General features: G+C 42.8%; 1 protein-coding gene across 12 annotated transcripts in view; it reads left to right on the forward strand.

Moving 5' to 3' along the window:
• The window catches only part of PLCG2 (phospholipase C gamma 2), a 178,327-nt gene extending 154,686 nt beyond the window's left edge, over nt 1–23,641 (forward strand). For 11 of the 12 annotated variants that reach the window (XM_001148089.6, XM_016930240.4, XM_063797467.1 and 8 more), the window contains 7 exons: nt 1,457–1,666; nt 3,066–3,211; nt 4,109–4,223; nt 5,197–5,364; nt 11,540–11,628; nt 22,053–22,237; nt 23,303–23,641. In XM_001148089.6, coding sequence (XP_001148089.4) covers nt 1,457–1,666; nt 3,066–3,211; nt 4,109–4,223; nt 5,197–5,364; nt 11,540–11,628; nt 22,053–22,237; nt 23,303–23,345 — 956 coding nt within the window. In that variant the 3' untranslated portion in view covers nt 23,346–23,641. Of the gene's footprint in view, nt 1–1,456; nt 1,667–2,178; nt 2,240–3,065; nt 3,212–4,108; nt 4,224–5,196; nt 5,365–11,539; nt 11,629–22,052; nt 22,238–23,302 lie in introns of all 12 variants that reach the window. The other variant, XR_010152465.1, reaches the window with a different exon arrangement.
• Nucleotides 23,642–24,342: the final 701 nt, after the last annotated feature.

Raw genomic sequence — 24,342 nt, forward strand, 5'->3', positions numbered from 1 at the left:
TCCATTTTCATGCTGCTGATAAAGACATACCCAAGACTGAGTAATTTATAAGGAAAAAGAGGTTTAATGGACTCATAGTTCCACGTGGCTGAGGAGGCCTCACAATTATGGCAGCAGAGGAGAGAGAATGAGAACCAAGTGAAAGGGGAGACCCTTATAAAACCATCAGATCTCGTGAGACTTATTCAGTATCACAACAACGGTACAGGGGAAACCACCCCCATGATTCAATTATCTCCTATCGGGTCCCTCCCATAACACGTGGGAATTATGGGAGCTACAATTCAAGGTGAGATTTGGGTGGAGACACAGCCAAACCATATCACCCACTTAGTGGGTGGATTTAGTTCTTACTGCCGTTACCACAAACTTGGTGGCTGAAAACAACATTTATTCTTGCACAGTCCTGGAGGCCAGAGTCTGAAATCAGTATCATGAGGTCAACATCAGGGTGTCAGCAGGGCTGTGCTCCCTCCAGAGGGGAAAGCCATTCCCTTCTTCCAGTTTCTGGGGGCTGCTGGCATTCCTTGGCCTTCTCCTCTTCTGCTTCCCTATTATAAGGACCCTTGTGATGCATTAGGTCCACCTGGATATTCCAGAATAAGCCTCCCATTTCAAGCTCCTTAATCACACCTGCAAAGTCTGTTCTGCCATATAAAGTGACATGCACAGGCTCCAGATATTAGGGCCTGGACATCTTTGGGGGCCATTTAAAAAAAAAAAAGACCTTCTACCATATTCTCCAGGTAGCAAGCTTTTTGATGATGCTGTACGTATTTTTTTCTTTGGGTGTTTTGAGCTGCTTCCATATCTTTCATCATAGAACAGAAGACCAGCCAGACAATACTAGACCCCTCAGTTAACTTACCGGGAGGCCAGTCCCTAGGAACTTCTACCTTCAGGGACTCAGCAGGCTTAGCATGTTGACTGCCGGGCTATCCCACCACAGCTGGTTGGGAGAGAAGATGAGGCCTATCCCCTTCCCTCTCCTCCTGTTCTCCCTTCCCTGCACAGGCACCCACATTGCAACTCTACCTGTGGGCTTTGGCAGGTGATTCTCAGTTTGTTCATCTTGTGTCTGTGGTCTCTCTGGATCTTCCCCTCCCAAGATCTTCTCTTACCCAAAACCATTCCCATTCTCCCTCTTCTATAACTGTACCACTTTTGTGTTTTCTTGTTCAAGGATGGTGATAGTTTAAAAAAAAAAAGTAAATTACAGTAATTCTAGCCTAAAAGGTGGTGGGAAAACTAGGCCCCTTTTTAATACTTGGAACCCCCAGAGGGCAAGAGTCCACAGTGATACCAATTGGGACAATATCATCAGAACCCCTTGAATGTCAAAGAGGGAGATTCCTGGTTTCCTTTTATAATCTGAGCATCCAGCCATTGCAGCAAACATTAAGAAAATGCACAGATGAGACACAGAAGTACTGATGACCTTTTTCTCTGTGTGCAGAAAATCCTGACTTCCGAGAAATCCGCTCCTTTGTGGAGACGAAGGCTGACAGCATCATCAGACAGAAGCCCGTTGACCTCCTGAAGTACAATCAAAAGGGCCTGACCCGCGTCTACCCAAAGGGACAAAGAGTTGACTCTTCAAACTACGACCCCTTCCGCCTCTGGCTGTGCGGTTCTCAGATGGTGGCACTCAATTTCCAGACGCCAGGTAAAGGCCGACTGAAGGTAGTCCCGTCCCTGCAAGGTGGCGGTTGCAGTCACTCCAGGCCGAGTCACCTTGGGTCAGCGATACCATGTGGTGTCCAAGAATGAGTGATTTGTCCGAGGGACTGCACGGTTCAGCAGAGTAATGGTTAGTATTAGGTCCAGCAGCTGAATGGACGGATGAGAGGACCGAAGGCTGCTTGGCTTAGGCAGGCTTCGTGATTGTAAGTAAGTGACAGAGGCTGAGTTAGTCTGGCTTAGGAGAAAAAGAAAATGCATTAGTTCATGTAATTAAAGCATCTTTGGAGTTCTCTTCTCCAGGCCCGTTGCTGTGTGAGGGCTTTCTGCTCAGACTTTCTTCCAGAGACATTTACATGCTGGCATAACTAACATACACAAACTTCTGGACACAAAGTGATGGCATAAATCATGGGGCTTTGTGCTTTTGTTGTTGTTATTTAAGACCTCTTTCGAGGGATCTATTCATCAGTAGCCTCCTTTACATTCTTTTTATAGCCGCATCGGATTCCACAGAATGGAACAATCATTTATTTAACAAGTCCCCGTGGAGGCACATGTAGGTATTCCCCATTATTTGCTGTCATAGACAGCACTGCCTTCTGTACCCTGACGTGAGCGCCATTCCACAGATGTAGGAATATGTCTATGGGACAGAATTCTCAGAAAGGCAGGGTGGGTCAAACAGCGCTTGCATTTTGATCAACTTTGCCCTGAGGAAAACCACCGAAGACGTGCCTGCAGGTGTGCCTGAGCTAAGCCACACTGCCACACTGCCCTCCATAGAGATCGTGGGCGGGGATGCAAATAGGTGGAGGTTGGAGTACGCTCTTTCGGTATAACTTCGCTGAGTTTTGTTGAACTTTTTGCCATTTGCACAACTGAGAGGTGAAAACTGATACATCGTCGTCCATTAGAGCTTCTTCTTGTAAGGGACATTAACCAGTTTTTCCCTTATTTAGGGAGCAGTGGCATTTTCTTTTCTTTTCTGGAAACTATTTGTGCTTCTTACCTGATGTATCTACTGCAGTAGGTATCTATAGCATAGATGTATCAGAACTAAGAGGTTAAAAATTTATATTCACATATTTGTCATTTGAATTAAAATAGCCTATGCAATTTATTGCTACATAGACACTTTTGGCAAGTTTGAATCTTTCCTTTTATGATTCGGGATTTGGTGACATACTTGGAAAGGTGTTCCCCAGTCTGGGAGTTTGCTGTCTAGAAACCCTATATTTTCTTTGAGTGAGATACCTATTTGAACAGCTGCCTCACATTAATTTGGGGAAAAGGTGAAATTCACTCCCCACCTAGAAACTCCTGGCCTAGGGGGCCAGCGTGCTCATGCCTGACTTACAGCAGGCGTTCACTTTCCTTCCCAGATAAGTACATGCAGATGAATCACGCGTTGTTTTCTCTCAATGGGCGCACGGGCTACGTTCTGCAGCCTGAGAGCATGAGGACAGAGAAATATGACCCGATGCCACCCGAGTCCCAGAGGAAGATCCTGATGACGCTGACAGTCAAGGTAAAGCCAGCCCTCCCTTCCTGCCAGGGGAGCCAGCTGCCCTCCCTGGGGGCTGGGCCGATGCTGTCTTGAGAGCAGGGAACCCATGTCTAGGGAGGCTGGTTGTCTTGTTTAAACGATCCCCATTCAGGCAGTGTTTGAGGATCTTTCTTTCTTACAGTACACTCCAGGGTCGTTCTGGGAGAAGAGGGAAGAGAGGGGAAACCTCCTCAAACCCACTTCCCCTTGTCCTCTGTGGGGGTGAGGTATGACTCTATCTTTCTGGGGTCCTGGTGAGGTCAGCCTCTGGCCGGAAAGAGAAAGAAAACATGGGAAACAGCCATTTGGTCTTAATGGAGAAGTTTTTTCCCTTACTTTGTCCAATTCCAGGGCTTTTTAAAATTCATCTGACTTTCAGAGAAAGTGTTGTTGCTTTGTAAGAATTTTTGAAAAGTAGAGAAATGAATTGCATTTCTCCTAAGATGAAGGGCGGGCGGGTGGTAGGGGGAAGAAGCATACGTAAACACAGGCCTTTAAATAAACAGCAGTTAGAAAAAGAATGCCACACTGTTCCTCAGCCTTTCCTAGGGGGGTGGAAATCCAGTGATTAAGCTCTGCCTTGATCAGAGGCACCTGCTTGGGCATGGATGTTTGCATTCATGAGCTCAGGTGAGTTTTACCTGTTGAGTCAGGTGGCATATGGGGCCGAGACCCAGGCTCATGTTGAGGAACTGTGGGATCTACCACAGTCCACCTTCATCCACTGCAGAAGGTTGCTCCGGCTTTTCCAGTGAATCTAGGAAAATTAGGGCTGGCATTGAACTCATCCAGTGTCACTCTAGAACCCAGCTGCAATCCACGCTAGGCTGCCTGTTCAGGACCCCAGGGGGGTTCCAATGCTTCCCTTTGGTGTCCCAGGTTCTCGGTGCTCGCCATCTCCCCAAACTTGGACGAAGTATTGCCTGTCCCTTTGTAGAAGTGGAGATCTGTGGAGCCGAGTATGACAACAACAAGTTCAAGACGACGGTTGTGAGTAAGTCAGTCGCCTTGGCCCCTCTGCTTTTAAACGTCCGGCCAGTGAATCCTTTGTGGGAGTGCCCTTCGTGGGGGATTTTGCAATGCTCTTTAGTTGTCCCAGGGTTTTCTTTCCTCCCTCTTGCCCACATGGTTCAGCTTGAGGAGGGGATACATACAAAGGGCCACTTTCTGAAATCCTTAGACTTTCCCCAGTGCTGTTTGCCTGCCTGTAACTCAAGTCCGGAATCGTAGGTGAGGCCCTGACACTAGGTTGGTCCTCTCTGTGCAACAGCCCAATCTGATTAATCTCCTGAGTCAAAGGCCAAGAGGCAGAGACACAGAGAGAGGGGGTGAACCTACATGGCTGACCGGACCCAGAGGATCAGCCTAACCTGGGGGATCTTAGCCCCTAGAGGGCAGGAGGGACAAGAGGAATGCTTGCTCTTCCAGGGAAAGCCAGGAGGGAACCGTGAATGGTGGGCCTTTCTAAAGCACAGGATCCTTGCCCCTGGTAAAAAGTCGCCCAATGAACAACTCAGATGCTGACCAAATAAACTGGCATTTATGGAGAGTGGCAGGATTGCTGCTTGCCTGCTCTGTGAGGCTGGGCTCTCCCCTGCCAGCTGTAGAACCCCCTGCTGGTGGATGTGGCTCCCAGGCTCTCCTCCCCTTTTGTCTTTTCCAAAATCCGCCTTCCTGCTCTGCAAACACCTCCCCCCTTCCCTTGTCCCTGATCCTGGGGCGGGGAGATGGGAGGTGGTCTCCTTCCTCTGCTCACCAAGGGACCAGCCTGCAACAGCAGCTTCCAGGATTGCTCAAGGTGGGGTGGGGGAGTGAAGATAATTATTCAGATTTTCTTAGATCTTGGCATAGATGCATATTTATTTACATGGTTGCTAAGGGGATTCACAGCTGAAGGATGCAGAGATTGTCTTACCAGAAGGGGGCAGCTCCAATGTGGCGTCTAATGAGCTTTGATCTCCTTCCAGATGATAATGGCCTCAGCCCTATCTGGGCTCCAACACAGGAGAAGGTGACATTTGAAATTTATGACCCAAACCTGGCATTTCTGCGCTTTGTGGTTTATGAAGAAGATATGTTCAGCGATCCCAACTTTCTTGCTCATGCCACTTACCCCATTAAAGCAATCAAATCAGGTAAGAGGCATTTTAATTAAGATGTTCGATTTGGGCTGGCATTGTACTTTGGTTTGGCTGCTGGCTTCAAAAAGAATGAAAAATCATTTTTCCTGGTTTGGATGGAATCACTGTAAAACCGATTGGGTGGCTTGGAGAGCTGGTGCATGTACGGCCTGTCGCGTAGCACACAGGTGGGAGGAAGTGGGTGACAGGGGAGGCTATGCCCCTCAAAGTGGGATGTTTACAAGCAAAACTGGATCGCTAGTGGATCGTCAACCTGGCACTGCAGTTTGATTTCATTTTGAAATATTACATGCGGTTTGCTTCTCCCTAGCTAGGGCTAAGTCTGGTTTGATCTCCCCCTCCTGCTCTCTGGCTGGCAGTGTGAGAGGGTGGCAAGGGAGAGACCTTTGGCATCTTGGCGGGGGGGAGTAACAATCTCGAGAGTCCAACTCCCCAAACCCTTCAGAATTCACCTTCTTCTTCTATAAAATTGGGGGGGTTAATTTACTTCTTTGAATTGTTACAGTTTTCTTCCCTGCTGAAGAAAACACAAGATCCCTTCATGATATAAGAAGGGTCATTTTGTATTTTTCTGCAACCAAGCCAAGCTGGGTCATACGACCAGCTCTTAAGAACCCTGCTGAATCCCAGATGACTGAGCCCTTCCTACACAGCTGAGATAGACACCTCCAGGTGAGGGGATTTGGGACCCTGCTGCTTCTAGAGCCAGTCATTTACAAAAACAAAAAAAACCGGCTCTCCTTAGCTTCTATATAGTTTCTCTAGTTTACTTTCCCACTGGATCTTAGGTGTAATGTTTGACAAATAGGCCCTTGCTGGATGTTGAATTTTCCTTCTTCGTCTTCCTTTAGTATTTCTGATGCATGGTGCATGAGATATGAGATCACAGATTCTTCTGGCTTCCTCAAGAGGTCACTGTTCCCTTGTTTTCTGAGGATCATTTTTCCAGAGAAAGATGACTGTCATTTTAGTTACTTACATAAAAATACAGTCTTTCCTTTGATATTGTTTGGAAACGTGGGGCTCAATGAAGAGCTGAATTGGATCTTTTTTGTTTTCAGACATTCCCTCAACTTCCACCTTTTTTTGTATAATATCATAAACCTGACCATTTATCATAAACCTGACCATTTCTGCTACTGGGCAGGAGCCCAATTTCTGAGCAGCAGGCATGCTAGAAAATCCAGGTGCTGGCCGGGCACGGTGGCGCACTCCTGTAATCCCAGCTACTTGGGAGGCTGAGGTTGCACCACTGCACTCCAGCCTGGGTGACAGAGCAAGACTCAAAAGAAAATGCAGGTTCCTGGACCCACCACAGGGTGATGAGTCAGCCCAGGGTGGGGCCAAGGAATCTGCATCTTTAGGCAGCTCCCCAGATGGTGCTTGGATGGCACTGTGACAAAACCAAACTATGTCAAGGCTGCCTATCTTACCATTGAGGAAATGAATTCCTTAGCAAGTTAATAGATGAAAGAAGACTTTGGGAAAATGTTTAAACTTACTTACTTTCTGATTTTTTTTTTGTACTCTAGAAATGTTCATTTTCATGAACATTGCTACTCTAGCAATAATAATGAGTATTCATTTGTAAGAGGCCTGATATTTGGCAACCCTTCTGGGTTAACTCACCCACACTGTAAACTCCCTTTTTTTTTTTTGAGATGGAGTCTTGCTCTGTCGCTCAGGCTGGAGTGCAGTGGGTGATCTCGGCTCACTGTAACCTCTGCCTCAGCCTCCTCAGTAGCTGGGACTACAGGTGTACACTACCCCATCTGGCTAATTTTTGTATTTTTAGTAGAGACGGGGTTTTGCCGTGTTGGTCTGAAAAAAAGTGATGGGATTAAAGGAGTGAGCCACTGTGCCTGGCCTATAAACTGCTTTAAACCCGGCACTGATCAGGGCTGTGATTCCTTAATTTGCTTCTTTTAGATTAGTCTAATAAGGCTTAGGAATGACACCAATTCTTCTGGTGCAGGAAGTGTAGCTTTTGGTACACCTTTACGTTCCTAGCCTTGATGCTGTAACAGATTTCTTTTTATGGTAACTGCCTGCCAGTTCCTCTACTGGACTCATCCAGCAGAGAGGGGCAGCTGTGCTGAAACCCCTTGGTTACCCCGACGTCCTCTTGAAGGATGAGGGCCTTGAGCCTCATAACCCCTCCCAGTGCCTTGCAGAGATGTCAGAGTTGTTGATAAAACCTCCTTACCTTAATGGGCATCAAAATGTGTCAATTCATCTGCAGAATGCAATGACTTAGCTTGGAGATTTAGAAAAAACAAAGGTCAAAACCTCAAGGGAGATTAAAACTGTGACCTTGTCCTCCCCCGACTGTGAGATACTCTCAGCAGGGACCTTTCCTCACTTCTTTCTAGCTCCTAGCAGTGCCTGGCACATCCATATTCATGGGAGGAATGAAATAGAATGAACAGGAGGCATTGAGGGTCTTCCATACTGAAAAAATAAACTTCACCCATTGTCATTAGAGATGCACTGAAGCTTTTAAACCAGCTGGAGCGCAGGAAGGAAAGCAGCAGCCTTTATTGTGTTAGGTACCTTAAACTCTTTCTCTTTTAATCCTCACAGTAATCCTGTGAATGGGGTTTTATCTTTGGTTTTAAAATTCTGAGCACTTCGAGGCCGAGAGACTATGACTTAACTTGCTCAAGGTCACACACCTGTAGGACCAGAGCTGAGATTCAAACCCAGGAATGTCTAATTTCGAACCCCGTGTTCCCCCTCTGCAGGCTGCCCTCTCACTGGGCGCTCAAAGCCAGATGCATTGATCTTACTTTAAAAGGTGTCTGTATTTCCCTTTCCCCAGTGAAATGACTAGAAACAAGAAGAAGAAAAACAATTATGTTTTTTTTTTTTTTGTATACAAGGAGGGCTGCCCAGTGCATAAAAATGGGACTTGGGCAGCGAGAGGAAGGTACATAGAGCTGGAGACAGCTGGTCATGGGGGCAGAGCTCATGTCTCCGATTTAAGAGGCACATGCCTAGTGTCAGATAGTACTGTCTGGCCTGGAACCATGCTATCAGAGTGTAGGGGCTACCCGATAGCCTCCCGGAACGCCATGGAGCAAACAGTCATTCCAGTTCATTCTAACAGTCAATCAGCAGCTAGACTGTATTAGTCCGTTCTCACACTGCTATAAAGACATACCCGAGACTGGGTAATTTATAAAGAAAAGAGGTTTGATTGGCTCACAGTTCTGCAGGCTGTACAGGCTTTTGTTTCTGGGGAGGCCTCAGGAAATTTACAATCCTGGTAGAAGGGGAACAAGCACATATTTACATGGCCAGCAGGAGGAAAAGAGAGCGAGTGAAGGGGGAGGTACTACACACTTTTATGAAACAACCCCATCTCGTGAGAACTCACTATCATGAGAACAGCAAGTGGGAAGTCTACCCCCATTATCCAGTCACCTCCCACCAGGCCCCAGCTCCAACAGTGGAGATCACAATTCAACATGAGATTTGGGTGGGGACACAGAGCCAAACCATAACATAGATTTCTCATAGATTTCTTCCCCACTGTCCACAGATTAGCTCATTAAAGATGCAGAATCTCAGGCCTCACCCCAGACTTCCCAAGTCAGAATCTGCATTTTAACAAGATTCACAGGTGATTCACATTTGCATTAATGTTGGCATATCACTGGGCTAGACTGCAAGAATTCTGAGAGTCTCTATCAAGGCAAAAAACAAACTAGCAACAAAAATCACATTGTAGCGGTAGGGAAAAATAGGTCAGAAAACTTCTTTACAGCAGTATATTCAATGAGAGCAATGTCTCCATAAACCCTACCAGGAAATGAGTGGGTATAAAACATTCAGGTTTTATACCCCCTCAAACTGTCACTCAAGTATAAAATCAAAGGATGGATGCTCTCAAACATGCACAGCTCAGGAATTCTGTGTCCCATGGGCTCATTTTGAAGAGAACAAAAGAGGACAAATTTAGCCAATGAAGGCATCCACAGAATTCAGTAAGATGATGAGCATCCAGCCATTAAAAAATATAAATTTGTACATTTCCTTATGTATGAAATTGTGTATCAGAAGAGGAACACTGTAAACTAATACTGAGCTCTGGGTGGTAAGATGTATGCTGGGGAAAGTATATTGATGTCTTTGTCATACTTTGAATTGTATACATAAATAAGATGGATTGATGGGTAGATAAATCCATGGTAGGTAAATCCATGACAAAACAAGTACAGTCAGCCCTCTGGATCTGTGGACTCAACCAACCAAGCTTGGGTTGAAAATATTTTTGAAAACATTATGTATCGAACACATGCAGACTTTTTTCTTATTCCTTAATACAGTATAACGATTATTTACACAGTATTTATATTGTCTTGGGTATTAAAGTAATCTAGAGATAATTTAAAGGATATGGGAGGATGTGCATAGGTTATATGCAAATACTACGCCACTGAATTAATTATTTAGAGACAGGGTCTTCCCTCTGTCACTGAGGCTGAAATTCAGTGTTGTGTGATCATAGCTCATGGCAGCCTCAGACTCCTGGGCTCAAGCAATCCTCCTGCCTCAGTCTTCCTAGTAGCTGGGACTACAGGTGTGCATCACCGTGCCCAGCTAAATTTTTTATTTTATTTTATTTCTTGTAGAGATGGGGGTCTTGCTATGTTGCCTAGGCTAGTCTTGAACTCCTGGCTTCAAGTGATCCTCCTGCCTCGCCCTCCCCAAGTGCTAGGATTACAGGCATGAGCCACCATACTTGGCCAACTATGTCATTTTATATCAGGGACTTGAGCATCCAAGGATTTTGGTATCTGGGGAGGTCCTGAATGAGTCCCCCATAGATATCAAGGGACAACTGTAGAGTAAAAGTTTCATGCAATCTAGGTGGTGGGTATACAAGTACTCCTTGTAATTTTTTTTAGTGTTGCTGTATGTTTAAGAATTTTATATTAAAATGCCAGAAAAACATAAGCCTCCCTTTGTGGGATAATTATGGTTACAAAATGGAATGCAAATATTATATACCATGTCCATACAGAAATGATAATACACCTTAGGGGTGTAAAAGGAGAAATTGGGGAGAGAAAAGGAACAGGTTTGTGTAAGAATGTGACCTTCCTCTTCATAAGCAGTGGAAAGTGAGAGATTCAGGGGATATTGTTTGAAGGTGATAAATCAACTGAGAGTATAAAGTGTTCCAAGAGAAATAAGCCCAAAATCTGAATGGTGGAAGGCACAGAGGAAACAGTGGGAGTGTCCTATTTTGGGCATTACTTGTCTTGGAGAATCAGTAGATATGATATAAATGCTTTCAAGACAAACTAGGACCACAGAAACCATCTCTGAGATACAATGCTAACTGGTAAGGCACTATCATTTGTGATTAAAAGCAACTCAAACATATGCATAGGCAATCTTGGGAAAGATACTGTTAACCATGGTTCCTTTTAGGACAGAGAGGAGGATTGGGTGGGAGTGACCGTTCTGTTTCAGCCCTGAGTTCCTTTATACTAAATTAAAACAAGCCAGCAAACCAACCTTTGAGATGTGTTGCCTTAAACATTACTGAATGGGGGTGGGGGAGATTCGGCTCCAACTTGCCCCTCTCAGCCCCAAATAAAAAGAAACAAACAAACATTTAAATGACTGTGAAAGACAGGTCCTAATTGTAAACAGGGAATGGCTTTAGGAGGAGGAAGATCAATACTGCTATGAACTACTAAGGGACAGAAAGATTTCCTCCCAATGGAAATCTTTAAAGATAAAACACACTCCCTGGTCCTGTGCTTTGTAAGGCTGTAAGTGGAGGAAAGGGATGAGGATTCACTACTCTTTTGGTCTCAGGAGTATTTAAGGAATTGAACCACAGCTGCAATCACTACACTCAATGTGGAATGTTCTGTGGGTTTTAATTTCTTCTGAGTGAATCATTTTTATTTCTAGATGGTAGATATTTTTAACCTTGCTTCCCTGTATGGACCAGTCAGTCATGGCTGCCGGCCTCTGTCCCTAACCATCAGGTTAGGACCTCTGGCTTCCACAAAGTCAGCCCCCAGCATGGGGCACTGACTTCTCTACCCTTTGAACTAGGCCTATGATCCCGAGGTAGCCGCCAAAAAAAATCTAAGGTCTGACATTAATTACCTGCCTTTGCATTTTCCTCCTTGTTCTGCTTCAGGATTCAGGTCCGTTCCTCTGAAGAATGGGTACAGCGAGGACATAGAGCTGGCTTCCCTCCTGGTTTTCTGTGAGATGCGGCCAGTCCTGGTGAGTGGAAAAGCACCAGTAAGGGTTCCCTGAGCTATGCCTGCTGGTGAGGGTAGAAACGGCCTGTGAATACAATTGGCAGATGGACTTAAGCCCATTAAGAATTATCTAGCCCAAGCATGAGACATCATACAAGCATACAAGAATTCCTTTTTGCTAATTCCCCAGAGTGTCCTGGGTTTTCCCTCCCAGCATCCTCCTTTCCTGGAGAATGCTGTGTGATTCTGTGTAGGCAGTGTAGGAAAGGGTGCCGGTACTTATAAGTTCCTCATAGTTTCACTTCAGCAAGAGCCAGGCCAGATGATGCCTTCCTAGATAGACTCATCCTTTCTGGATGCTTTTTGGTGCCAGTGCATCTTTAGGAATCCTATCAAAAAGTCTGATAGCCTCCAATCAAGTAGAATGACCATAAATTAATCACACCCCAAGCTGAGCATTTAGATGGAATCCATTTACAAATAAGGCGATCATGCACAGCTTTAGGTGAGTACCTTTTTCCTCCTTTACGCCAGAATTCTTTCCTTAGGATCAATACTCAGATATAGAATTAGTGGGATCAATTAATTTAGCTGAATGGTAAAACTGTAAAACCTGGGCTTTAGCAGAAGCCTTAAACCAGTGAGCATGAAGACCCTTTGCTTAGTGAAGCTCATCCCTCCCCAGCTCACTGAAGATCTGGGATTTGTGCATCTATTGCCCGGGGAAAGGGAACCAGTGCTGCTTCTCTCTATACATAAAACCCCTCCGCAGATACTTCACAGAAAAGTCAAGTGATAAAAATGGTTTTAGATTGTGGTAGGGCAGCATTTGCCTAGGCCCGCTGCTCTGCAAGGCTGTTGTAAACAACCGGAAACATTATAAATAATTTAACTGATTAGGTATCACCAGCAGCAGAGAAAATTAGTATATTTAAAAGAAAATTGTGTTGATGCAGATTTGACTTCCTTGGTGAGGGAAGCTTAATGCCGGGGCTGCCACTGTAGGGAGCCAGGGGCGTTGTGTGGGGTTCTACATGGAAAGTCGACGCTCACAAATCTGCTTTCTGAAAGTTTTCTTTAGTTCAGCTGCTAGGTCTTGAGATTTCATTTAATTCCACATCTGTCACCTGGTTCTGTGCCACTCACAGGTGCAGCTTGGCATTTCTGTCCACACTGGGATGAAGAGTCGCTATTGGAAGCCGAGCTGAATTGCATTCGGTAGACCTGGGCTTTCTCCTTAATGCCCACGGTCATACCTTTTCTTTATCACCATATCCTCTGGAAGCCAGGGAGAAACTCTGGTAAACAGCCTCAAGGCAGACTTTTCTGAGCAAATGATTGATCCAGTAAGGGCTAAGATGGAGTTTACTCATAAAACCTTTGCTGAGATAGAGTTTACAGCCCCAGAAAACTGTCAATAAGCACTTTACACACCTTCTGAAGAAGCCATTTACATGTCACAATTACTTTATCAAGTCGCAGTCCTTTACTTTGTTAGCAGTATGTTTAGTTTATAAAGAGTATTTTTAGCAGCATTTTATTACCTACTGTATTTTATTTAAGATGTAAGAAAGGTGGGGGAGTTGAAAAGAGTCCCCCAAATAGCCTGTATCTAACGACCGTTACCATCTTGGTAGATTTCCATTGCCTTATGATTTTTTGTATATGATATTTCCATAGTCAGATTCATACAGGTGCCCTTTTCTACTTCACAGATGACTTTAAATGATTTTCAAAGCCATTGATGCCTGTTTCATCAGGTATAGGTCCCTAATTCACTTATTCTCCTACTAACGGAGAGTTAAGTCGTTGGCAGTTCTTTACTTTATAAATAATATAGGTCTTCATGTAATATTTTCTGATTAAAAATTATTTCCCAAGGGTAGATATTTAGCAATGGAATAATAAATCAAAGAAAAAAGGACCATGTATTTTTACCTGCATGTCAAATTGTTCTCTGCAAGTAAATAGTTTCTCTTAAGTTGATGTATTATATCCCATCTTGCCATTAACTGGAATAGGCCTCCACTGGAATGATTTAACATAGTGAGATCCCAAAGAATGGGACTGGGGAAAATAGGAAAGCTTAAATAGTCATCATCTTCCATGGGCAAACTGGCCATTTCTGGAGGGCACATTTGAGAAAACTGGCTGCCCCACGACCTGTTTAGTACTGATCCTGGGTGGACTGGGTTCTGTTTTGTGCTGGGTAGGAGCTAACCTGCAAGGGGTAGAGAAGCCCTTCATTAGAGTGAAAGAAAACCCAGGATGTTGTGCACTAGATTAAGGCTTATCCTAGAGCAGATGCTTGAATCCTTTTGTAGAATAGTGCACACTTTAGAATCCTGGAGGTCCAGGACTGGGAGCTGCACTCTGGCACTGAGCTGGTCCTGATTTTTGAGGTTGGGAAAGATTTCCTTATACCTGGGGAGACCTGGAGGGACACAAAGGCCCTCCTTATGCCTCATCAGCTAAAGGTGGTCAGTTTGCCTAATGCTGGCTCCAAAGAGCAAAAACTGCTGTGTTTAACATCCATGACCCAAGAGTTTGACATGACTACTGAACACACAAAACCATGAGCATGCAGTGGAAAAAGAGCAAGACAGACTAAGGTACACACCTGGAACAAGTGGCTGGCACTTGAAACTGAGCCAGTGGAAACCTCAGATGATGAGAACTGTAACACATGACTCATAGGATCTTTCAAAGACATCCAAGGAGAGCACTGGAGAAAGCTTTCTGGAATTCAAAGAAAAAAGACCTGATTTGTTGCATTAAAAAATTCGGTATATAAAGAGATCTGCATTAGTGACACCAAAGATAATGTGAAGGAAATGTCTCACAATCTAGGGCAACCCCACCATGAGATGGAAAGAAAGGAAATGGTGGGCTGGGAGGACAGATGCCAAGGACCTAATATGAAAGCATGTCCCAAAGGACAAAGTTAAACAGACGGTGCAGAGCTATTAATGAAATAGCGAATAAGGAAGTGTTTCTCTAATCTGCTGCTTGTGAGGGCCCACTTGGTTGCAGGTGGGATGAATAGAAAACACATCCATACCCTCAGTAATATTTTAGTAAAAATATTAAGTTCCAAGGATAAATTTAAAAAGCTGGACCTCCAGCACACTAGTTGTGTATAAAGGAAACTGAATAAGTCTAATATCAGACTTGTCCTCTTTGGTGCTGAAAACTGAAAGACTCCCAAAGTGGGTAGAATGTGGACTAGGAAGACAGAATAATTCAGTGTCCAGCCCCCGACATGTCAAGGAATTTCAAGGTATGCAATATTTTAGATATATCATGTATCCTACTCAAGGGAAATCTTGAGGCAGCCCCTGAATCGATTATTTTAGTCAGAAAAGAAAACTTTCAGAAAGGGAGGTGAAGAGAGGGAAACCAGTGAATAATTAATTTTGCAGTACAATTACATCTTACAGGATGATGACTGTGTGATAAAAATTTTGTCATGGTAAATATCAAATAAGGATTTTTGAATTGGAAGAAATATACCATGATAAAAAATGCCAATCAAAAGCTAAAAAATAATCAAGTATCAACAAAGCAAAGGCATGGAAAGGTAAAATAAAGGTATCCTAAAGGTTATTTCAACTTTGACGACTAGGGAATCAGTCAGTAAATAAACTATACTGCAGAGGGAGATTTAATGCTACATCTGATGTTAAAGGAAACTGTGATTTTAGTTAGCATTGTTAAACTGAGGGTAACCACTGTCAGAATTGAAAAACAGAGAAGAAATAAGGAGGAAAAAAGGAGATCAACATAAACTTGACCAAGAGAGTAAAAATAAGGTAAAGTAAAGAATCAGAAGAAGTTAAAGCAAAGTAAAATGTGTAGTAATTGAAGTGACATGGATAAGAACTTACATTTAATTTGGTGAATAGGCTGAATCCTCCTATTAGAAAAGAAGTCTACCTGCAGTGTTTACAAGAATAGGCCCAAAGGCAAGGTAAATAAAACAAATAGGAATGGATGGAAGAGTTACTGGGAAAATTGGGAAGGAAAAGTTAACATCAATCTAGAATTTACGATCAGAAGTACTACAGTGTATTAAGACGAACAGTATGTGATGATAAAATGCTTGTTTTCTAAAGGGATATAAAAGTCATTAGCAAATACCATAGTACCTAAGTATATAAGACAAAAATTCCTACAAATACAAAGACAACTGTATAAAGAAAAAATCTTTCAGAACTTGGAAAGTCTTGTATATAAGAAATCAGCAAAGACATAATATCAAAATAATTTGCCTTAAGAAATATACAACTTTGTGTCCTACAAATGGATAACATACACTGTTTTCTTCTATGTCTCAAACTTTATAAATTTGATTGCATTCTTTGTTAGAAAACTTTAATACATTTTTTAAAAATAATGATTTCATAAGTCATTGGCTGTAACCTGACTAGATTCAAAAGATACAAAAAGATGGCAAAATTGCTCACAATTTGAAGATAATAATTTTCTAAATATACTAAAACAAGTCAATTACTTAGAAAGTAAAACATTTATGCCATAGTTACATTTAGAAGAGGAAAGTGCTTGCCTTAAAACTTCACAAAGAATGAAGACATATGTACTACTAAGTATTCATCTTCAGAACTTTTAAAACACCAATAAAATAGAACAAAGGAATAAAAGAGATAGAAACCAATTGAATAAAACACAAATAAAAATAAAAGGATAGAAAGAATAAAACATTCTGGTTTATCAAAAAGGCCAAATTTTGTTTTGAGACAGTGTTTTTTTCTGTCACCCAGACTGGAGTACAGTGGTGTGATCATGGCTCACTGCAGCCTTGACCTCCTGGGCTCAAGTGATCTTCCTGAGTAGCTGGGACTACAGGCATATGCCACCATGCCTGGCTAATTTAAAATTTGTGTGTGTGTGGAGACAGGGCCCTGCTTTGCTGCCTAGGCTGCTCTCAGATCCTCCTGCCTTAGCCTCCCCAAGTGCTGGAATTACACGTGTCAGCCACTGTGTCCAGCCCTTAAAAGACCAGTTAAACTCTTTGCCTACTTAATAAAAGAATAAAGAGGAAAAACATGTAAGAGTAAATACTGGAAAGGAGACTGAACCCCAAATAATAAACTACAGCAAATGGATGATTACCTTAAAGAATGTAAATAGGCTAAAATTGTTCTGAAAAGCAATAGAAAAGTTAAAACACCTATTAGATAAAACAGGTTTATGATCTAGATGGTTTTATAGCTTAGTTTTGTCTTCATTTAAATAACGTAATTCCAGTTTTACTCCACCAAAGTAAGAAGAACAATGGAAATCCTTCCTCTGTCTTGAAGCTATACAACTTTCATATCAAAATTGGAGAAAGATAGTACTCCTAGCTTTCCCCTAACCTCATTCAGCCGTAGACCAATGTCATGTGTGAATATAGATGTTAAACTTCAAAAAATAGCAAATGTTCAGCTGTTTACTAGAAGAGCAATATATTACAACTAAGCATTTATTCTGGAATGCAAGGATGGTTTAACACCAGCACAGTTAGCAACAAATTAAATATGAAAAAAGCATAAACTAGTAGATGCCATAAATGTAAACAGCCAAATGAAATAATCAGTATAATTGTAGAAAAAAGGTCAAGTGATCTCTATTCTATACAAATGTAAACTGTACAAATTCTGACTGTATAGTTTACAAAACAGGAAGACTTCAATTTTAAAGAGACTGATGTTTATTTGTCTTGTATTTATTGAATGTAACCACTTCTGTCTGTTCTAGAAGTAACAAACAGAAATGTGGTGTGGGAGGAAGGGACAAATGGGAAATCCCACTTGTGATACTGACAAAAACCATAACACATTTAGGAGTAATTTAAATAAAGGTACAGAACTTATATAAGAAAAAACATAAAATCTTATTAAAAAACAAAACACCTTGTGAACAAGTAGAAATTTATACCAACCCTTCCAAAATTAATGTTTGATTGGAATTGGAGGTATCAATATAAACTCAAGTTACATATATATTTATATATATATTCACACATAGATGAATAAATGTGTGTGTTTACATGTTACTACAAATACATACATATCCTAGCTCACTCTGCTGAGTGCCTAGAACTTATGACACCCCAGTCATTGGTTTCTCAATTCCAGATATTGCTAAATATCATATGCCAATAAAAAGAAATCAGGGCTCCTTAGACAAGTGGTTGATTTCCAGACTTGGTATAAATAAAATATAAAAAGGACCTGGAGCATCTGAACATTTCAGTAAATAAAGAAGTGCTGAAAAAATGGTGGAAGCACATCAAAGGGGCCTAGGAACCAACTAGGGAGTGCTCCCAATGGCCACAGCTGGAACAATTTGCATAGCAAAATAATGATAATATCGGATTCTAGCACACAGAATGAAATAGCCACATGTCTGTGAATGAATGAATACATGAGAGAGAAGAGATAGCTCTTTCTTACAAATGAATTCTGATTAATAAATGTAGAGGGAATGAGGGAACTAGAAAATCACTATTGAAACAGCGTAGTACTAACTGCTGCAGTAAGACCTACTGATGAATGCAAAATGAAAGTTGGAGGAGAAATATATTTCCATTGTCCCCAAAGTGTCTTCCTCCAAGAAATTTATCAATTAGAAAGAAAAAAATAGCAGCTTTACAGCAGATAGACCCTGCAGGCACCATCTTAATCAGATGATCAACGTTACCAACCACCTGGAATAAGGCATGTTGAAATCACGTACTTCCTGATGTGAGACGCTGAGAAGGGTACATTGCTTCTGTGACATTCTTGCCAAAACTGCATCGCCTCAAACAAATTATAAGAAGACACCAGACAAAAGTTGCTAGACATTCATATAAAATAACTGACTAGTACTCTTCCAAAGTGTCCTGAGGGAGGAATGAGGAAACCGTACAGATTGTAGGAGACTAAGGCAGCACAATGACTAAAGGTTCTGTGGGATCCCAGATTGGATGTGGGAACAGGAAAAAGGAGATTGGTGGAAAACCCAGTGAAATATGAGTAAGATCTGTAGTTTTAGTATTGCACCGATATTAATTTCTTAGTTTTGATACTTGTACTGTGGTTGTGCGAGATGTTAACACTGTGGAGTCTAGGTGGTTGGGATATGTGAGAACATTGTACTATTACTGTACCTTTTTTGTAAGCTTAAGCTTCCAACATACAACAATTTAAAAGGTATTAGTGGGGAAAAAACTTTATTTTTGTGTGTATTTTTCCCCCCAACAAACAGGAGAAAAACTAAAGGCAGAGAGTGCCATAAAGATTTTGTCTCAGGCCAGGTAAAACTTATTACCGAAAGCTTCATTTTCTAATAAAACGAACTAAATTTTTAAGTGAAAACTCAGACTCAAAAGAAATCCAGGAAATAAGTATCACAAAATGCTTTCTCTTGACTAGAGTGGTGGTTCCTCAAGTCAAGAGGGCTGGTTCATTTGCTGTAGAGTTATTCACTAAACTATTTCTATCTTTTATGTTCTTTTCTGAATGTGCATTATATCTCATATATATACAGTGTACCCAGGACTACAGTATGTAATATAAGTGCAAATATTTTGGCACTCAGAAAAGGTGATAAAGGGTTGCAGTTATAGAAGCATTCATAGAAAAGGTGAATTTTGAACTTGCGCCAGAATAACAAATACCCATTATATAGAATAAAACAACAAAAGCCATTTTCTTCTAGGTGCAGAAAAGGGAAAGAGAGACCTTTCATGGTATAGTATTAAGACTTAAATGGGGTTTTCATTTTGCTTTATTTTTTGAGACAGGGTCTCATTGTCTTGCCCAGGCTGGAGTACAGTGGCATGATCGTGGCTCACTGCAGCCTTAACCTCCTGGGCTCATGTGATCTTACCCTCTCAGCCTCCTGAATAGCTGGGAGTACAGGGTATGCCACCATGCCTGGCTAATTTCTTTCATTTTTTATAGTAACAGGGTCCCGCTATGTTGCCCAGGCTGGTCTTGAACTCCTGGTCAAGCAATCCTCCCACCTCAGCCTCCCAAAGTGCTGGGGATTACATGCCTGAGGCACTGCGCCCGGCGACTTGATTCTTTTCTTTTTTTTTTTTTTCTTAACTTTTCTCTGAACTTTATTCTGTAAAATTTTACTTTAAGTTCCAGGATACAAGTGCAGGACGTGTAGGTTTGTTACATAGGTATACGTGTGCCATGGTGGTTTGCTGTACTCGTCAACCTGTCATCTAGGTTTTAAGTCCCACATGCATTCCCCACCCCCCAACTAGCCATGGTGTGTGTTGTTGCCCTCCCTGTGTCCTCATTGTTCAACTCCCACTTATGAGTGAGAACATATGGTATTTGGTTTTCCATTCCTGTGTTAGTTTGCTGGCTGAGGATGATGCCTTCCAGCTTCACCCATGTCCCTGCAAAGGACATTATTTCATTCATTTTTGTGGCTGCATAGTATTCCATGGTGTATATGTACCATATTTTCTTTATCTAGTCTATCATTGATGGGCATTTGGGTCGGTTCCATGTCTTTGCTGTTGTACATGGTGCTGCAGTAAACTTACATGTGCGTGGGTCTTTATAGTAGAATGATTTATATTCCTTTGGGTACATACCCAGTAATGGGATTGCTGAGTCAAATGGTATTGCTGGATCTAGATCCTTGAGGAACCACCATACTGTCTTCCACAATGGTTGAACTAATTTTCATTCCCACCGACAGTGTAAAAGTGTTCCTATTTCTCCACAGCCTTGCCAGCATCTATTGTTTCCTGACTTTTTAATATGCTTTATTCTTAATAGGGAGGAAAGTCATTACTAAGTGAAGTCATTACTGACTCTTCCCAGTGCCTCACTTGATACATTCACTTAATCACCAAGGACAGCCCATTTAACCTCTGCTTACTCTTCAACCTTTGCAAACAGCTGGAATAATCATCTTCTGTCCCCCTTCTCCAAAGTCACAGTTCCAGCTGTTACCCTGGGGACTGTTTTGTTAGGTCATTAAAGGAGGAAAAAACCTTGCAGAGTATGGTCTGAGTCCGTGTTTTTCTAAAAGTAAATGACAAAGGATCTTGTTTGTGCACCTCAACAGACGTTTTTGTAGCACAGGAGTCTTTCACTTGAACTCCATCGGGAAAGGCCAATTGACTTGACCCTCCTGCAAAGCCAAGCTTCACAGAGTAGTCAGGGATCCTCTGAAACAGATGAGGTAAAACATCCTCATCCTCCCCCTGCATTGAAACCCAAACTCCCTACCCTGAGTGGCTTTTGTCTTTTTTTCTCCCCTAGCATAATGGACTATTTTGGTTCCTGCAACTGCAAAGTTTAGGGGTAGGTCTTGTTTCAGTCATGGCTGAATCTCTGTGCGCACTCAGTGGCTGTTTTCCTCTTTTTCTGGCACATTCCAAACTTCTTGACCCAATAGCAACGTGGCCATGACAGGACCACACTTACTCTTTCAGCTGATCCCAAGAAAAGAAACTCTACCAAGAGCACCAACGAAAGTCCCACGGATGCGTCTAGTTGGCCTTGCTTGGGTCATGTGCCTGGAGGTTGTACTGGTGGGGGAAGTAGAAATCATTACTGGCTACAGGTGAGGCACATGCCCATCTCTGCAAGATGTAATTTATGATACCTTGGCTTTTTTGGGTAACAGCTTTGAGAGATAATTCCTATAACCACATATCATATAATCACTCATTTAAAGTGTACAATTCAATGGTTTATAGCCTATTACGTGTTGTACAGTCATGGCCACAATCAATTTTAGAACATTTCCAACACCCAAAAAGACATCTCACGCTCATTAGCTGCTGCCACTCACTCCATCCCCCAGACCCTGGTGACCTTTAATCTACTTTGTCTCTGTGATTTTGCTAGTTCTGGACACTTCATATAAATGGCATCGTGTGATTTGTGATCTTTTAGAGTTGGGCTCATTCACTTAGCATAATGTTTTCAAGGTTCATCCACCTTGCAGCTTGTTACCTTGCCTTTTAAGGCCCTTAAAAGGTTTTAAATTATCTGCCTCCTGCCTGCCTTTTTGTTCTCATGTCATGCTGTTTTTTCTCCTCTGCTGGGTTCCACTTTAAGCATGCAGCTGCTTAGACACTTTTGCAGTCAGATAAAGGCCAGAAGGTGACATGTAGACCAAGGGAAAACTGGGTTAGATTAAGAAATAGGATCTACAGGAAATGCAGTCATTATTTCGATGTTTTGCAATAAAGCAACAGTGTGAAGAGCAAGCACTTTTTAAACTGCTTGCTTCCCACACAATAAATAATTGTGTTTTATCTTTCTGTGGTTAAAATAGGCCCTGGCTCTTCTGGGCTAATCCAAGTTGCAAAACTTCTGCCCCATGCTCCCTTTGGGCATGCTTGTGAGATGCCAGGTTCACATTTTGGTTTGGAAGGTGTGGTCACCACATGGTTGTTCTCTCCCCTGCATCCTCCAGGAGAGCGAAGAGGAACTTTACTCCTCCTGTCGCCAGCTGAGGAGGCGGCAAGAAGAACTGAACAACCAGCTCTTTCTGTATGACACACACCAGAACTTGCGCAATGCCAACCGGGATGCCCTGGTTAAAGAGTTCAGTGTTAATGAGAACCAGCTCCAGCTGTACCAGGAGAAATGCAACAAGAGGTAGGTCAGCCCCTCCACCTGCACACTTTTGGGGGGTCTCTAGGCACAGTGATGTTGGGCACCACGGGCCAGGCTTCTGGAAAGCCCTCTGAGTTGCTTTCTTCAGAAATCCTTGGCCGGGCATGGTGGCTCACAGACCAGGCATGGTGGCTCATGCCTGTAATCCCAGCACTTTGGGAGGCTGAGGTGGTTGGATCACCTGAGGTCAGGAGTTCAAGACCAGCGTGCCCAATATGGAGAAAGCCTGTCTCTACTAAAAATACAAAAATTAGCCAGGCATGGTTGTAGGCGCCCGTAATCCCAGCTACTTGGGAGGCTGAGGCAGGAGAATGGTTTGAAGCTGGGAGGCAGAGGTTGCAGTGAGCCGAGATCACACCATTGCACTCCAGCCTGGGCAACAGAGGGAGACTCTGTCAAAAAAAAAAAAAAAAAAAAATCCTTTGGCACCCTTGACTCTAGTTCTCTTTGTTCTAGAAATTAACCTACAGTAATACCTTAGGCGCTTGCCACTTCCCCTAAGTAGAACTGTTTCCTCTAGAAGGACACTTCAATTTAATAGTGAAAATAAATGATGACCACTGACTTTTAAGGAGTACTTATTGTGTTTCCAAGAATGGGCTAGTCCAGCGGCTCTAGATTGGGTCAAGATCCCCCAACAGGGATGCTTGTGGTTGTGCTACAGGCATGTAATGGGGTGCGGGGCGGCCGGGGTTGCCAAGTGTTTCATAATATGTCTAAATCTTCTAAGAAAGAATCATCCAGACAAAAATCCTAATAGTAGCCACCAACGAGAAACTGGGCTGCCTCCTTTACTCACATTATTCTCATTTAATCTTCATGTCAGCCTGCAGAGTAGCTCTTACTCTATTTTACCATTGAGGAGATTTAACCTCTCTGAGTCTCAATGTCTTACCAGGAACTTGGAGTCTGCCTCGCTGACACTCAGCCCTATACCATCCAGCTATGAAGGACTGGCAAATGTACAGAAAGAGAAATGTTACAGAGTTCAGCACGTAGCCCATTTCTTATGCCCCACTGCTGATGGTGAAATCTGTTTTATTTCAGGTTAAGAGAGAAGAGAGTCAGCAACAGCAAGTTTTACTCATAGGAGCTGGGGTATGTGTGTAAGGGTATTGTGTGTGTGCGCATGTGTGTTTGCATGTAGGAGAATGTGCCCTATTCACACTCTGGGAAGACGCTAATCTGTGACATCTTTTCTTCAAGCCTGCCATCAAGGACATTTCTTAAGACCCAACTGGCATGAGTTGGGGTAATTTCCCATTATTTTCATCTTGGACAACTTTCTTAACTTATATTCTTTATAGAGGATTCCCCAAAATGTGCTCCTCATTTTTGGCCTCTCATGTTCCAAACCTCATTGAATAAAAGCAATGAAAACCTTGATCAGTTAAGCCTTCTGTTGCACGACCTGTGCAGTGAACAGGATTTCTTTTCTGGCCAAGAAGATTCTACCTCTAATGATCCAGGTAACTGATGTCCATGGAAGATGAGCTGGAAATGTAAGAAACTATTCATGAGATTGTGAAAAGGATTTTAACTCAAAGGCAAATTATTCCATAAGGGCCCAAAGAGAAGCCCTACCCACAGGCAGCCTGCTCAGTTCAATGTACTTTAACTACCACCGGCTGCCTGCTGCAGTCCACAAGAAAATGGCTGAGTGATGGGATCTGTTCATTAAGACAATTTCTAATTAATGGTGACAGCTTGTTTTGTGACTAGAGTTACTGGGATGGAGGTAGGAATCTTGGGGCCTCTTTGTTTTAAAAAGCCCATCAGAGAGACCAGAGCCCTGCTGCAGGGGCAGGTTCTCACTTGCCCCTGGCTCTGCCAGCTGCTGGCAGGCTCTGGCCCCACTAGTCCCTCGTGGCCCTACTGAACTGGCTGGGAGGCTGCTGGAATGGCCCTTGGTCCACAGCTCTCCACAGGCAAGAGGTCAACTGCTGCTTGAAAGAGGTAGACAAAAGTTAGGTTGATGGCGAAATGTCTCTGGGTTACCCAGTTTTCTGGAGCAGCAAGCTGAGCTTTAATGGGCTAAGCATTAGGGTGTTACAGAAAATTTCAAATGCAGCCATCTCCCTTGGGGC

Source organism: Pan troglodytes, chromosome 18 (genome assembly GCF_028858775.2).
Source record: "Pan troglodytes isolate AG18354 chromosome 18, NHGRI_mPanTro3-v2.0_pri, whole genome shotgun sequence".
Taxonomy (NCBI): Eukaryota; Metazoa; Chordata; class Mammalia; order Primates; family Hominidae; genus Pan; species Pan troglodytes.